Source organism: Taurulus bubalis, assembly GCF_910589615.1.
Source record: "Taurulus bubalis genome assembly, chromosome: 9".
NCBI classification, from domain to species: domain Eukaryota; kingdom Metazoa; phylum Chordata; class Actinopteri; order Perciformes; family Cottidae; genus Taurulus; species Taurulus bubalis.
The window spans coordinates 9672362-9685540 of NC_136597.1; the positions used below are offsets into that span (position 1 = coordinate 9672362).

General features: G+C 41.6%; 1 protein-coding gene across 1 annotated transcript; it reads left to right on the plus strand.

Annotated features, from left to right (window-relative positions):
• Positions 1-812: 812 nt before the first annotated feature.
• Positions 813-11613, plus strand: washc4 (WASH complex subunit 4; the record flags this gene model as incomplete). Its single annotated transcript, XM_079223564.1, has 33 exons — positions 813-873; positions 1515-1654; positions 1767-1820; positions 1907-1972; positions 2470-2515; positions 2630-2697; positions 2772-2854; positions 3057-3099; positions 3207-3310; positions 3671-3791; positions 3956-4079; positions 4165-4292; positions 4389-4549; positions 4641-4767; positions 5050-5175; positions 5267-5374; positions 5503-5649; positions 5733-5812; positions 6329-6434; positions 6691-6807; positions 6993-7161; positions 7520-7674; positions 7788-7862; positions 7950-8054; positions 8180-8314; positions 8659-8767; positions 8875-8941; positions 9152-9238; positions 9803-9950; positions 10116-10212; positions 10310-10506; positions 11004-11100; positions 11482-11613. 33 exons carry the CDS (start codon positions 813-815, stop codon positions 11556-11558), a joined length of 3528 nt encoding a protein of 1175 aa, XP_079079690.1. The 3' UTR covers positions 11559-11613.
• Positions 11614-13179: the final 1566 nt, after the last annotated feature.

The following is a 13179-nucleotide window of genomic DNA, read 5'->3' on the forward strand; positions in this document are numbered from 1 at the left end:
GCTGCATATCTCTATGTGTGTCTCCGTCTCTCCAGCCTATCTGCTCACACAGATACGGCTACAATCAATGTGTCAACATATACATGTGCATTACAATATGATAGTCTGAGAAACGTATGGTCGATAGTTAGGAGTAGAATAGTAGAATACATTTAAAAAGTCCCTTACCGTTAACGTGAAACCATAGCAGAAGAAGGCATCTAATTCTCACACTCCTCTGCCAACCTTGACTCTTCCTTGTGGAGTCTGTCGTCCTCTGAATGGTGGACCCAGTCTTCAGTGTGACATTACCCTGACTTCCCCTTACACACACGCACACTCACACTCACACACACACACACACACACACATACACACACACACACATACACACACACACACACACACACACACACACACACACACACACACACACACACACACTCCATAGGACTCCCTCACCGCCTCTATCATGTTTAGTGCATGCATATTCAAAAACAGTGGCAGTTGTATACAACAGACAGCAGGACACACACACATATTTGACAGATATGTGTTAAGAGCAGTCCAATGCTGCCCTGTGACTAACAACTTTATTGTAGCTGTTATGGATGTTGTTGCATGACATGTTTTTATTTTCCATCCATCTGTCCATCTGTCATATATCTATTTATCCATCTATCCATCCAGCCAGCAAGCAAGCAAGCCACCTATCTAACAAACTCCATTTCCCATGAGCACTAGCGATCACTCACAGAATCATGAGACCCGTCATGGGACCCGTGTAACCCCACTCTCTAACAGCAGTGTTTTGGCTTACCTATGCTGGCGGTATGGCGGTAGAAACCATCGCACCTGACTGGGAGTTTGACCGTTTTGACGACGGTTCCCAAAGTAAGTACCGTCCCGACCTGAAGTGAAACCTAGCGACGTGCTTGACGACGTTAGCACCCAGTGCTACGCTGCTAGCCGGCTGCCTTCCCACCGGGCACCGTCTATTTGCTGGCACGGAACACTCCTAACTGTTAATTGCAAAAGAAAAGCTCGTCACATGGACACATTTAAACATTATTTCACTTTATTTTCTTCCACTGAACGCAGCCCAGTTGTAACGTAAAGGATACTTTCGTGAAGTGAAGCGACAGCAAAGTTAGCTGACGCTAATCACCGCCATCGCTCACATCGCTACAGCTGATCAGTTTGACACTTGGGTCATTTTGACAGGAGCTCATAGTAAAAAAAAAAACAGCACACACAGCGGACTGTAACCCCAAATTCCTTTCATGAAAGCAAATAAAATGGACATCGGTAGTGTTTAGTGTGTCAGGACCCCTGTGGTTAATATGCCCATGCAGCCAGCAGAAACTAAATGGGGTTGAATGTTGATTTTGTGTGTTTTATAAATGATAAAGAGACTACCGCCATTTGTTGCTGAGGTTTTACCAAAACAGAATGGGCCTGGCATCGTTAACGAGTTTGCATCAGGGCCAGTCTTCCTTGACCAAGTGTCCTTGATCAACCCCTCTGTTCTGCAGAAATACACACGGAGGTTCAACTTAAGAACTACAGCAAGTTCCTGGAGGAGTACACCTCTCAGCTGCGGGGTATCGAGGAGGCCCTGGATGACTCCATCGGAGATGTGTGGGACTTCACCCTGGACCCCATCGCCCTGAAGGTAAAACACCAAACACTAGTGGCTGTACATCCACCTGAAAAGACCGGCATCGTTTTTACACAATATATACTTGTGCAACTTCCTTCCCCAATACGTTTCTAATCTCTTTCAGCTTCTCCCATACGAGCAGTCATCCTTATTAGAGTTGATTAAAACAGACAACAAGGTAGGCTCATTAAAGACAAACAGAATCAGTAATTTGCAAGTCTCATATCCTGTTTTTTTTAATTACTTTTATATTGTGTTGTGCAGGTTCTGAACAAAGTCATCACAGTTTATGCTGCTCTCTGTAGTGAAGTGAAGAAGCTCAAGTATGAGGTAAGCATGGTCAAAATAGTGCACTCTGTGCTATTGTGAGTTAGTTTGTTTGTGTTTTTCATCATACCTTTCTACTCTTGCTTAAAGGTGCTTTGTGGAGTTTGAAGGATGTTATTGTTGTTGTTGTGTATCCTTTAGGTCTAACAAATGTGATGAATGCATTTCCTTCCAAATGCTTTTTTAAACAGTATTTTAAATCCAGCATTGTTTACTTCAATGTTTACTGGCTTGCAGTCCTCTTCTTCTGCGTTTGCTAGCACATTGCTGCATATCTTGGCGTGTTGACGCTACTTGTTGATGAGTGCAATAGTGTGACACCATTGGTAGGACTGTGTCACATTAAACAAAATAGGAACCTACTCATTGAAAAACAGCGACATATCGCTTCTAGGTCTAAATTAATCTCCCCAGGTCAAGAGATGTTGATATATGTTGCTTGTGTTGTGCTGTGAGCTGCACATTCTGATTCTGAGGTCTGATTTTATTTTCCCTTGCAGGCAGAAACCAAGTTCTACAATGGCTTATTGTACTATGGAGAGGGAGGTAATCTGTCAGATATTACTACTTAGACTCATTCTTGGTCTGCCCTTAGTGATGCACAGTAATTCTTGATCAACTGATAAGAAATAAAGATGTAAATGTGCATCTGCGTTACAGTGTCTGACACCAGCGTTGTTGAAGGAGAGTCCCAGATTCAAATGGGCAGATTTATCTCGTTCCTTCAGGTAGGCAATTAAGACTTTCTGTCGAAGCGCGCCGCATTTTGTAGAAATCACGACAACATCTTCTTTCTTTGCAGGAACTGTCCTGTTTTGTGTCAAGATGTTATGAAGTGGTGGTCAACATTGTTCACCAGCTGGCTGCGCTCTACAACAGCAACAAGTAATATTGCACAGTGAATGTACTGTTCTTGTTGGATTGGCTCAAATATCCACGTTATCAGAGGGGCGTTTGTGCTCTTTAATCAGACAAAACAACAACTCACAGACTGCATTTCTAGTTGAAGTACTTACGGTATTGCATGTTTGTCTCTCTTACAACGTACAACAAAAAGTACAAAAGCATTTCTCCTCTCATTTCTCAGGGGTACAACAAAAATCATTGAGTCGTCAGGTGTCCATTTCCAGGTGGATTTTAAGATTTGGGTTAATTTCAGTCATGTCTTCAATCTCAATTATTTTTCTCATCTATCTAAAATATTTCTTACTGTGTCTGTTTTGTGTTGCCTCTGCAGATAGTGTACGAACACCTTGGGGAGTTGTTAGTGGTTCTGCTCACACTCGATGAGATAATGGAAAATCACGGCACACTAAAAGATCACTGGAAGATGTATAAAAGGTACACACACACACACACACACACACACACACTCTCTAAACTATCTGGATGATCTTGAAGGACACCTCTGAATGGTTTATAAAAGTGGATTGAAACCATACAACTAAGAAAAAAGGTTAAAACATGTTTGTGATATCAAAAAAATACTGCCTACAAATTCTACAAAATTGTTGTTTCTAAATGACCTAAGTTATATGTACGTGAATCTGATCTAGAAAGATATTTTGCATTAACCCCTACATTTTCTGCATTTATAACTAATTTCATCAGTTTAAACCAGATATTTTTTTATGACTCTGCTTTAATATATATATAAATATTGTGCAGCCTATATTCTGTAATCGCATCCTCTAATTGTAGGTTGTTGAAATCTGTGCACCATAACCCGGGGAAATTTTCCATTCCTGAAGAGAAGCTGAAACCATTTGAGAAGCTCCTGCTCAAGCTTGAGGGACAGATGCTGGATGGCATGATACTGCAGGTGACTTTACTTCTTTCAGGCCTTTATTATGTTGTAGAATTCATTTTCTGTAAAGTCAGAGTTTAGTTTTGTGCCAATATGCAAACAGGGATCAATTGGGTCATTTTAAGACTGAATATATTCTGAGCAGCATTAACCTCATGATGTTTACAACTGTGTGACAGGCCTGTGTGGAGCAGAGATTCGATGATCCCGGGGAAGGAGTAGCTGTTGCCAAAAACAGTGCCTTTGCTGAAGAGTTTGCCTTCAACATTCGCACCATATTCACCAACGTTGAATCCAAAATTGGTCAGTTTCACTTCTCAGGATCGACTAGTTTGCTCTTTGCTGCAACTTCAAGTGATTTATGTCTGTTTGTCCGTGTTGTTCTCAGGGGAACCTTCAGAGATTGACCAGAGGGATAAGTATGCCGGCGTCTGTGGTCTATTTGTGCTTCACTTTCACATCTTCAGGAGTGTCGACAAGAAGTTCTACAAGGCGCTGCTTGACATCTGTAAAAAGGTAGCTCTTGGCCTACAAGCCCTCCCTCAACTTTATAATTTTTTAAAAATCATCTTGCAACAGTGGAAACTGTCATGAAACTGTCTTCTCCTCCAGGTCCCAGCTGTCACTCTGACTGCAAACATCATCTGGTTTCCCGACGCTTTCCTCCTTGCTAAGGTCCCGGCCGCAGCTAAACTGATGGATAAGAAGAGTCTACAGGCGATCAGAGCGCATAGAGACTCCTACCTACAGCAAAGAGCACAGATACTAACAAAGTCAGTGGGGACCAAAGATCAGTCCTGTTTACTTTCATTCCCAATTTTTGATTTGTAGAATCTGATGGTTTCCGTTGTCTCTTCTCTTCAGGGATGTGCAGTCCTACTACGTGTTTGTAACTTCCTGGATGATGAAGATGGAGTCCATCTTATCCACGGAGCATAAGAGTGATAAATTGGCAGAAGACCTGAACAGCAGGTGTAATGTGTTTGTACAGGTAAGGGCTGACAATGTTATCTCCTAACAGGGCTCAGCAGGACTACAGAGCAGGACATTGGACTACAAAAAACCAGCTCATCACATAGCATTCACATTTTTCCATTATGTCTGCAAAAAAAACAGACAATTACCTGTATTTATTATGTAAGGAAGTTTCCTGGAAGAGTCTTGTAATGATAAACTGACCACATAAGATTATTTAAAAAGTGGTGTGCCTTTTAGATGCAAGTTTGTTGAAGGTATAACGTCTTTACAAAGGTTCCCTCTGTATTCCTCACAGGGCATCCTGTATGCATACAGCATCAGCACCATTATCAAAACTACCATGAACATGTACATGTCGATGCAGCGGCCCATGACCAAGACCTCTGTCAAAGCTCTGTGTCGACTCGTTGAGTTGCTGAAGGTGCGTGCGTGTGTGTCTTCGTACTTTTCACCAGGGCATTGTCTATTTGCGAAAAAACTAATTAAGTCATGTGATGTGTCTCTCCCCTCAGGCTGTGGAGCACATGTTTCATCGGCGGTCCATGGTTGTAGCAGACTCTGTTTCTCACATCACTCAGCAGCTGCAGTCACAGGCCCTCAACGCCATCGGCGTCGCCAAGGTAAATACACAAATAAAATGAATATTGGTATTCACAGGAGAAGTTTTTGGAGTTGTGACATAAGTGAAATATTTAGGTTTCTAGTTAACTTAATTTTATGTGACACTATGTGTGTTTATTTCTTACAGAAAAGGGTGATCTCTGACAAGAAGTATAGCGAGCAGAGGCTGGATGTGCTGTCGTCTTTGGTTCTGGCAGAAAATGCCCTGAGTGGACCCAGCACAAAGGAGCGACGCCTCGTGGTGTCTCTGGCACTGTGTGTCGGCACTCAGCTGGTACGTTGGGAGAAGCTCGATGGGATACAAACACTTCTGTTTGCTTTCTCAGCTTGACATTGAAATCTCTCGCTGTCTTGTAGAAAACGTTCAAAGATGAGGAGCTGCTTCCACTGCAGCTCGTGTTGAAGAAGCTGGATCTGATCAGTGAGCTGAGTGAGAGGTGGGGTTTTTCTTCCTTTTGATCGTGTTGAACAAAATGTCCAAGTGCTAATTTGCTAGTCAGTGCATGACACGATCTGCCTTTGTTCCGTCTGCCAAGAGCTGGCAAAGTGATTAACCCTACAGGCAGCAAAGAAGAATTGTAGAAATTCATATGCTGCTGCTTTCCAGCCAGCTTTAAACATCTCATGTCATAGACAGACAGTTGTTGTGCTGTGATTTCTCATAGGCAAAGAGCTTGCGCAGTAGTTTTGAGAACAGGCTAAAACCAAACGCTTTATATAACCAAATCATTAAGATGTTGACATCTCAACTGCTCATTCATCTCTTTGCCACGTGACTCATCAATTACCTGTTGAACCAAACATTTTTAATTGCATCTGACACTTTGATGCTAATGTTGGACCAGAACTCTGTTGAAATTCTGGCACAAATCTTTTCATGTTAGCAATTTGATGTTTCCTGTGACCTACTTTAAGAGTCTTCTGGCATGCGACTGTTTTCCTTTATTCCTCAGGGTCAAGCTGCAGTGTGACTGTAGTTTCCTTTACTGGCACCGAGCTGTGTTTCCCATCTACCTCGATGATGTATATGATAACGCTGTGGACGCAGCACGAATACACGTAAGCAGAGTGGACTGATCGCACACACTCTTTCTGGAACCCTGTTTGAGAGGATCACAAACTAACATTGCTGAAATGTTTTATTTACCGCTTTACCAGACACCTGGAAGACTGGATATCTTCTCATTTATATAAGCGGCTGTCTATTGGTTTAAAGTTTGCTTTTAAATGTTACCTGTTTCCCTATCTGCTTGTGTCTGATTGGCTGCTCTGGTGCTCTGCCTTCCTGGATGGCGTCTGTGATTTGCCGGAGCAGTACATGTTTAGTGCACTGAGGGACAGTGTGCCCTCCATGTTGCACGCCAAACACATGGAATCATGTGACCAGCTACTGGAGAGCTACGACAAGGAGATCATGGACGTGTTCAACGAGGTGAGAACAGATGAAAAAGAGTAGCTAAATGAAATGAGGGTTAAAGTTAGAGGCAGAAACAAGGATGGTGGACAAGAGTAGGGACATTTGATTTAAATAGTTTTGTACAAATCAAAGAGCTTTGCAGTCGCATCCTTAACCTTCATGTGCATTTGTGTGTGTGGTTCTCATTCAAACTCTTGTAGCACTTACTGGACAAGCTGTGTAAGGAGATTGAGAAAGACCTGCGTCTCTCCGTCCACACCCACCTGAAGCTGGACGACAGGAACCCTTTCAAAGTTGGCATGAAGGACCTGGCCCACTTCTTCTCCCTCAAACCCATCCGATTCTTCAACCGCTTCATCCTGATCAAAGGTGATGGAAATACTGTGTCCATACATGTACATGGTTTTTATTGGTCTTTTTTAATGGCATCTACCACACTTATATTAACTATCAAGTACATGTCCCAATATGTATAATTACATTTGTTTTATTTAATTTAACTTTGGCTGAAGTGTGTGTCCTCTAGGTGCTGTTACTGTTTTGTACTCTAGTACATCAGTTTGACTATTTCATTCAGCAGAAATATGGTTGAGTCTGTTAATCTGTGTATAATCGGCTCATGTCATTATAAGATGACGTACTGTGAAATGCTGACACCTGCTGGAAAACTGCAAGATGATGCTAAAGGTGTAACTAACAAGACTATTTGTCTTGGTTTTCTATGCAGCCTATGTGACCCACTACCTGGATAAAACTTTCTACAACCTAACCACTGTCGCTCTCCACGACTGGGCCACCTACAGCGAGATGAGAAACCTTGCCACGCAGCGCTATGGACTCACCATGACGGAGGCATACTTGCCCAGCCAGACTCTGGAGCAGGTCTGTATGGATGCACCGCACACATCAGGAGGGGGGGGTGGAGTTTTTGATCAAAGAAGTGAAGGTGATAGATGATTGGTTATAACTGGACCCCCGTTGTGTTTCCTCATCAGGGCCTGGATGTTCTGGAGATCATGAGGAACATTCACGTTTTTGTCTCGCGCTACCTTTATAACCTCAACAACCAGGTAAGACATGTCGCATCCATGTTCACCTTCCATCTCTTGAACCAAGCAGTTGTTTGTACATCATAGACAATGTTTGCTCTCCTACAGATCTTCGTGGAGAAGGCCAGTAACAACAAGCACTTAAACACCATCAACATCCGTCATATCGCCAACTCCATCCGGACCCACGGCACAGGCATTATGAACACCACGGTGAGTTTACCGGGGAGGCAGTGGTGCGTGTTTTAGTTCCGGTCCGTCTGTACTTTTTCTTTCAGATCTGGGAGTATCAAGGGTTTTGCTGCACCTGTTGCACATTTTCTCTCTTCTTTCATCAGGTGAATTTCACTTACCAGTTCCTGCGGAAGAAGTTTTACATCTTCAGTCAATTCATGTACGACGAACACATCAAGTCCAGACTCATCAAGGACATTCGCTTCTTCAGAGAAACAAAGGACCAGTCTGATCAGAAGGTAGGAAAAGCTTGGTGTCTGTCCAAATTAATTTTACCACCACCAGGTACACAAACAAAGCAGAATGGACAGATGGTGAATATTGCGGGTGGAACTTTTCAGAAAATGTTGTGCTTAGTCAGTTGAGCCCCAGCTGGTGAGAGCTGGAAACTTGAATCCAGTTTAGATTAAATTAACTCGGCAAAAGGGCTCGTTAAGTTTTCATATGAACAGAAAAACTTCATGAAATTTATGAGCCGTCTAATCCTCCTGAAGTTTCCGTTTTTTAAAATACTGCGTTTTCGTATCACTTGGCACAATCACAAGCTGTTGTTCAGCTGTAGTATTCCATGTTTTTGTCGTAGTATCCATTTGAGCGAGCAGAGAAGTTTAACCGCGGCATCAGGAAGCTGGGCATTACTCCTGATGGACAGAGCTACCTGGACCAGTTCAGACAGCTCATCAGCCAGATTGGTGAGGAAAACACATAAATGCTGATCTGTTCTTAGCATTTCATCTTAGAAATGTCACTGCAGGTACAGGCAAACTTAAACCAACACCACTTTTACCCTTTTTTGCAGGTAACGCCATGGGCTACGTGCGTATGATCCGCTCTGGAGGCCTCCACTGCTGCAGCAGTGCTATCAGGTGAAAGAGAGTTGTTCGACTGCTGGTTGTGTACATCTCTGCTCCTTTGCGCAGTTAATATGAAGGTCTTGGGCTGAATGCATCTGAGAGAGTTTCTGAAATGCCTGATTATTTTATGTAAATATTAGGTTAAAAGCAATTAAAACTCATGTCCACTGAAGTGTTTTCTGTCATATCTCACTGGTATGTTTTTTTGTGTGTCATCTCCAGGTTCGTCCCTGACCTGGAGGATATAGTCAACTTTGAGGAGCTGGTGAAAGAGGAGGGACTGTCAGAGGAGACCCAGAAAGCTGCTAGGTAGGGCAATTGAAAAACCTGCACTTTATTTCTCCAAATTATAATTTGCATTTGGGGGATTTAATATTATTTTTTGCGGATGTGGGATTGGGGTTAATTCAATTTATTTTGTATTGCCAAAAATCACAAATTACTAATTTGACTCGGAGGGCTTTACAATCTGTACACATACAACATCCTCTGTCCCGGGACCTCACAGGATAAACTCCCCCCCTTTTAACAGGGATAAAAAGGGAAGAAACCTGCTGGAGAGCAACAGAGGAGGATCTCTCTCCCCGGATGGACAGAAGTACAATAGATGTCATGTGTACAGAATTAACAACATAACCAAAGTGAAGCTTTAGCTCCAGCAAATGTAACCCTAGAATTTAGTTTGGGCTTAATATTTCTGTCATGCACACAAACAACTGTTTCAGTTGAGTCTATGAATGATGTCAAGATATTTTCAGTGTATTTCCATTTTTACTCCTGCAGAGGGCACCACAGCTGCAGTATAAAGAAAATAAGAAAGGAAACATTACCTGTAGTTTGCACGGCTCTTCCTAAATGTTGGGTCATTTCCAGTGTCCTAGATTCCGTGTTGGGAGATCTGACCAGCAACTCTGCGGAGGGCACGGAGTACTTCAAGAAGCTAGTGGCGGTGTTTGCACCTGAGTTTCGCAGTGCCAAGAATATGCACCTGAGGAACTTCTACATGATTGTACCCCCACTGGTCAGTGTCGAGACCTTTTATTTGTTTCTATGCTACTACCTGTCACACTCTTTTCTCTGTCCATTTTCTTTTTTTAAACTTCTCTCTGTGCATTGCGTCATTTTAATGTTCATCTAGTCTATGCAGCACTTTCACTAATTGATGCACAACTAATCTCCACTATAGACGGTGAATTTTGTGGAGCACTCCATCAGCTGCAAAGAGAAACTCAACAAGAAGAACAAAACTGGAGCTGCTTTCACAGATGATGGATTTGCAATGGGTGAGTATGTACTATACAACATCCGCTCAATGTGCTACACTTGTGCTGCTTTCTGATTTGACTAACTTACACTCTGTTGCCACTGTCACTCCTGCAGGTGTGGCGTACATCCTGAAGCTGCTGGACCAGTATCTGGAGTTCGACTCTCTGCACTGGTTCCAGGCCGTCCGAGATAAGTACAAGAAAGAGATGAATGCTGTGGTGAAGGAGCAGAGCGTCCAGACGGCCAGCCAGGATGAAAAGTTGCTGCAGACCATGAACCTCACTCAGAAGAGGCTGGATGTCTACCTTCAGGTAAAATCCCTGTTGGATTGGAAACCGCTTCAACCCCTGTAACTGGAAGATGTTAACAGGAAGTGTAATGTTGCCATGGAGTCGGTGAATGTTTAGCCTAACTTTGGGGCCTAATTGGCGGCATTAATACTATGCCGAATTAGCTATTGTCTGTTCCTGTTTGGAATGCAGCCATGAATGTACAGACTACTCTCACTGACTGACTGATCATGAAGAAAACTTAAAACGTGAGGATTCTTAGACAGATTCTGTCTTCACAGAACTCCTGATATCCTCTGGACGAGTAAATCAAATTAATCTCAATAAATACTGCTTCTGCTCCAGCTGCTGATCGTATTAATAAGCAGGCCCGACTACAATAACCAGCTTCCTTTTTAGAATCCTTTCCTTTTCACCTCAAGCAGTTTCTTTGCCTTGCGTCTCTTCCTCCACGCCTGACATCCTCTGATGTAAATGAACGGTTCAGTCTGACCTCTTTTGTCTTCCTTTCACTTCAGGAGTTTGAGCTGCTCCACTTCTCGTTAAGCAGCGCGCGGATCTTCTTCAGAGCAGACAAGACTGCAGCAGAGGAGACTCAGGAGAAGAAAGATAAAGGTTAGGCGGTGTTGTGATGATTAATGGACTCTTTTAATTATGCAAAACCACTAGCACACCCAACCTGTTCCAGGATTTGTGTAGATGATTTCTCAGAGATATAGTCCTATGATTAATGAAGGATGATGTCTTTATCCACTTTTAGATCTCAGAAATAGCTTGTCATTCATAATATATTATAGACAATATATTTTTATTTTATTGTTTTTCAGTAGTGAGATATATATATCTCACTATTCTTTATCTGTCCAGCTTTGTTGTCCTTGTCTGTTTCTATTTCTGTATACATGTGTTGTAAGAATTGTAAAAAAAAAATCTTTTTTTTGCATGTGCATGCATACCTGCTAATAATAATAATCTGTCTCTGATTCTTTTCATCAGAAGTCACGGCCAAAGCAGGAGGTCTTTTAGATGGCTCAGACCTCACTGAACCGGCCTTAAAGTTACCCTCGCTGTGAAAATAGCAGATCAGTGTTCACAGCTGGAGAACTGTAAAATGGGGGAGAATGCGCCTCGCTAGAAGAGTGAGAAGAGAAGATCTAACGCAAAAGACTGCAGTGAAATGTGTGTGTATAGAAAACAAACAATTGGAGGATATTTTTTCTCTTTACACCCCATGACTAAACAATCATCTTAAGTAGAGAATGTGTACTTAGTGCTACGGCAGAAAGTGTCTTTTTTGTTTCCATTCTACAGAAACATAACATCTCCACAACCTTTCTTTGAAGTGTTTGCCACATCTAATAAATTAAATTAGAATGTGTAGCATGTAGGCAAGCGACTGCAATTTGAAATGGTCGGGTGGTATAACAAGTATAATGTAAAAGTCAATGCTTTCCTCTGCCACACGGCATTTTAAATACTTGTACTTTTAGTCTGGATGAACTGGTTTTCGACAGTCGAAACCTCCGCTATGCATGTCCTCTTCTGATCAGAGACAAAATCTGTGAACGATTTGCATCTGGGTCTTGATATCAAAACTTTGCTACATATTTGTTTTTGTCCAATTTTCTAATTTTGATTGATTGTCCATGGCCTTTAATGACAACTCTGTTTTAAATGTGGACATTATAGCAGTTATGAGGAATGTTTTCAATGTATAATCTCATGTTCATGTGCCATATTTGTTTTATCCATTTTATACATTGTATATGTGCCTTTCTAGACTGTTTCGACAACTAATTAATTTAGAAATAACACTTCTAAACACAAGATTCTTAATCTGTAAGTGTAGTTTAGTACAAAAGTGTCTTTATTTCTCTGCAGCATTCGTAGTGTTTTATTACATTTTTTTTTCTTCCAATTTTGTATCCATAAACATGTGGTACATGTGAAAATGAGGCCAGTATTTGGTCAAAATTACATTCCATGAATTGACTTGCTTGAAGACAAAGTTCTGTAAAGTCTTTGAAGACTAATTAAACTTGCACTTTCAACAGAATGTAATGTTTCTCTATCATGAGTTGTAATGAAATCTTTCACACTGAAAATGAAGATGCTACAAAAGATTTTAAGGCACAGATTACATGCTTTGTTTTGCCATTGTAAACATTAAACTAATGTATCATACAAAACGTAACTATACATTTAGTTTTGTACATTATAATTATAAATGGCTCCAAGAAAGAAGTTTAACTCCGAGTCCCCTCACTTTAAAGCAATAAACAACACACACACACACAGTGGTTCAGGAAAGCCTTTTCTGCTTTAATACAAATAAAAGAAGCTTTGAACTTCTGAAAATACAAGATTGGTCTGGATCTTTTTTTCTCCTCAATTTGACAATTTTCCGTTTCCTATGAAATGCTGTTCACTGCTGTTCAAACAGCTTGAAATGAAATACACCCCTTATTTTACCTCGGACTCGAAATTTGAGGGATGATCTCCGTGTTTATTTTTGTTTGCTTTTTTTGGCTGAGAATCAGGCCTTTCCTTAAATTACATTTTAATTTTGTATTATTTTGATGTAAGTGCCCGCAGTGCCATGTGACACCCTGTCCAGCAGATCCAGAAATGTCCTGTTGCGTCCACATATTGCATCCATGCTCACCTCATAAAAACGAGGTAAAAGGCAGGGCA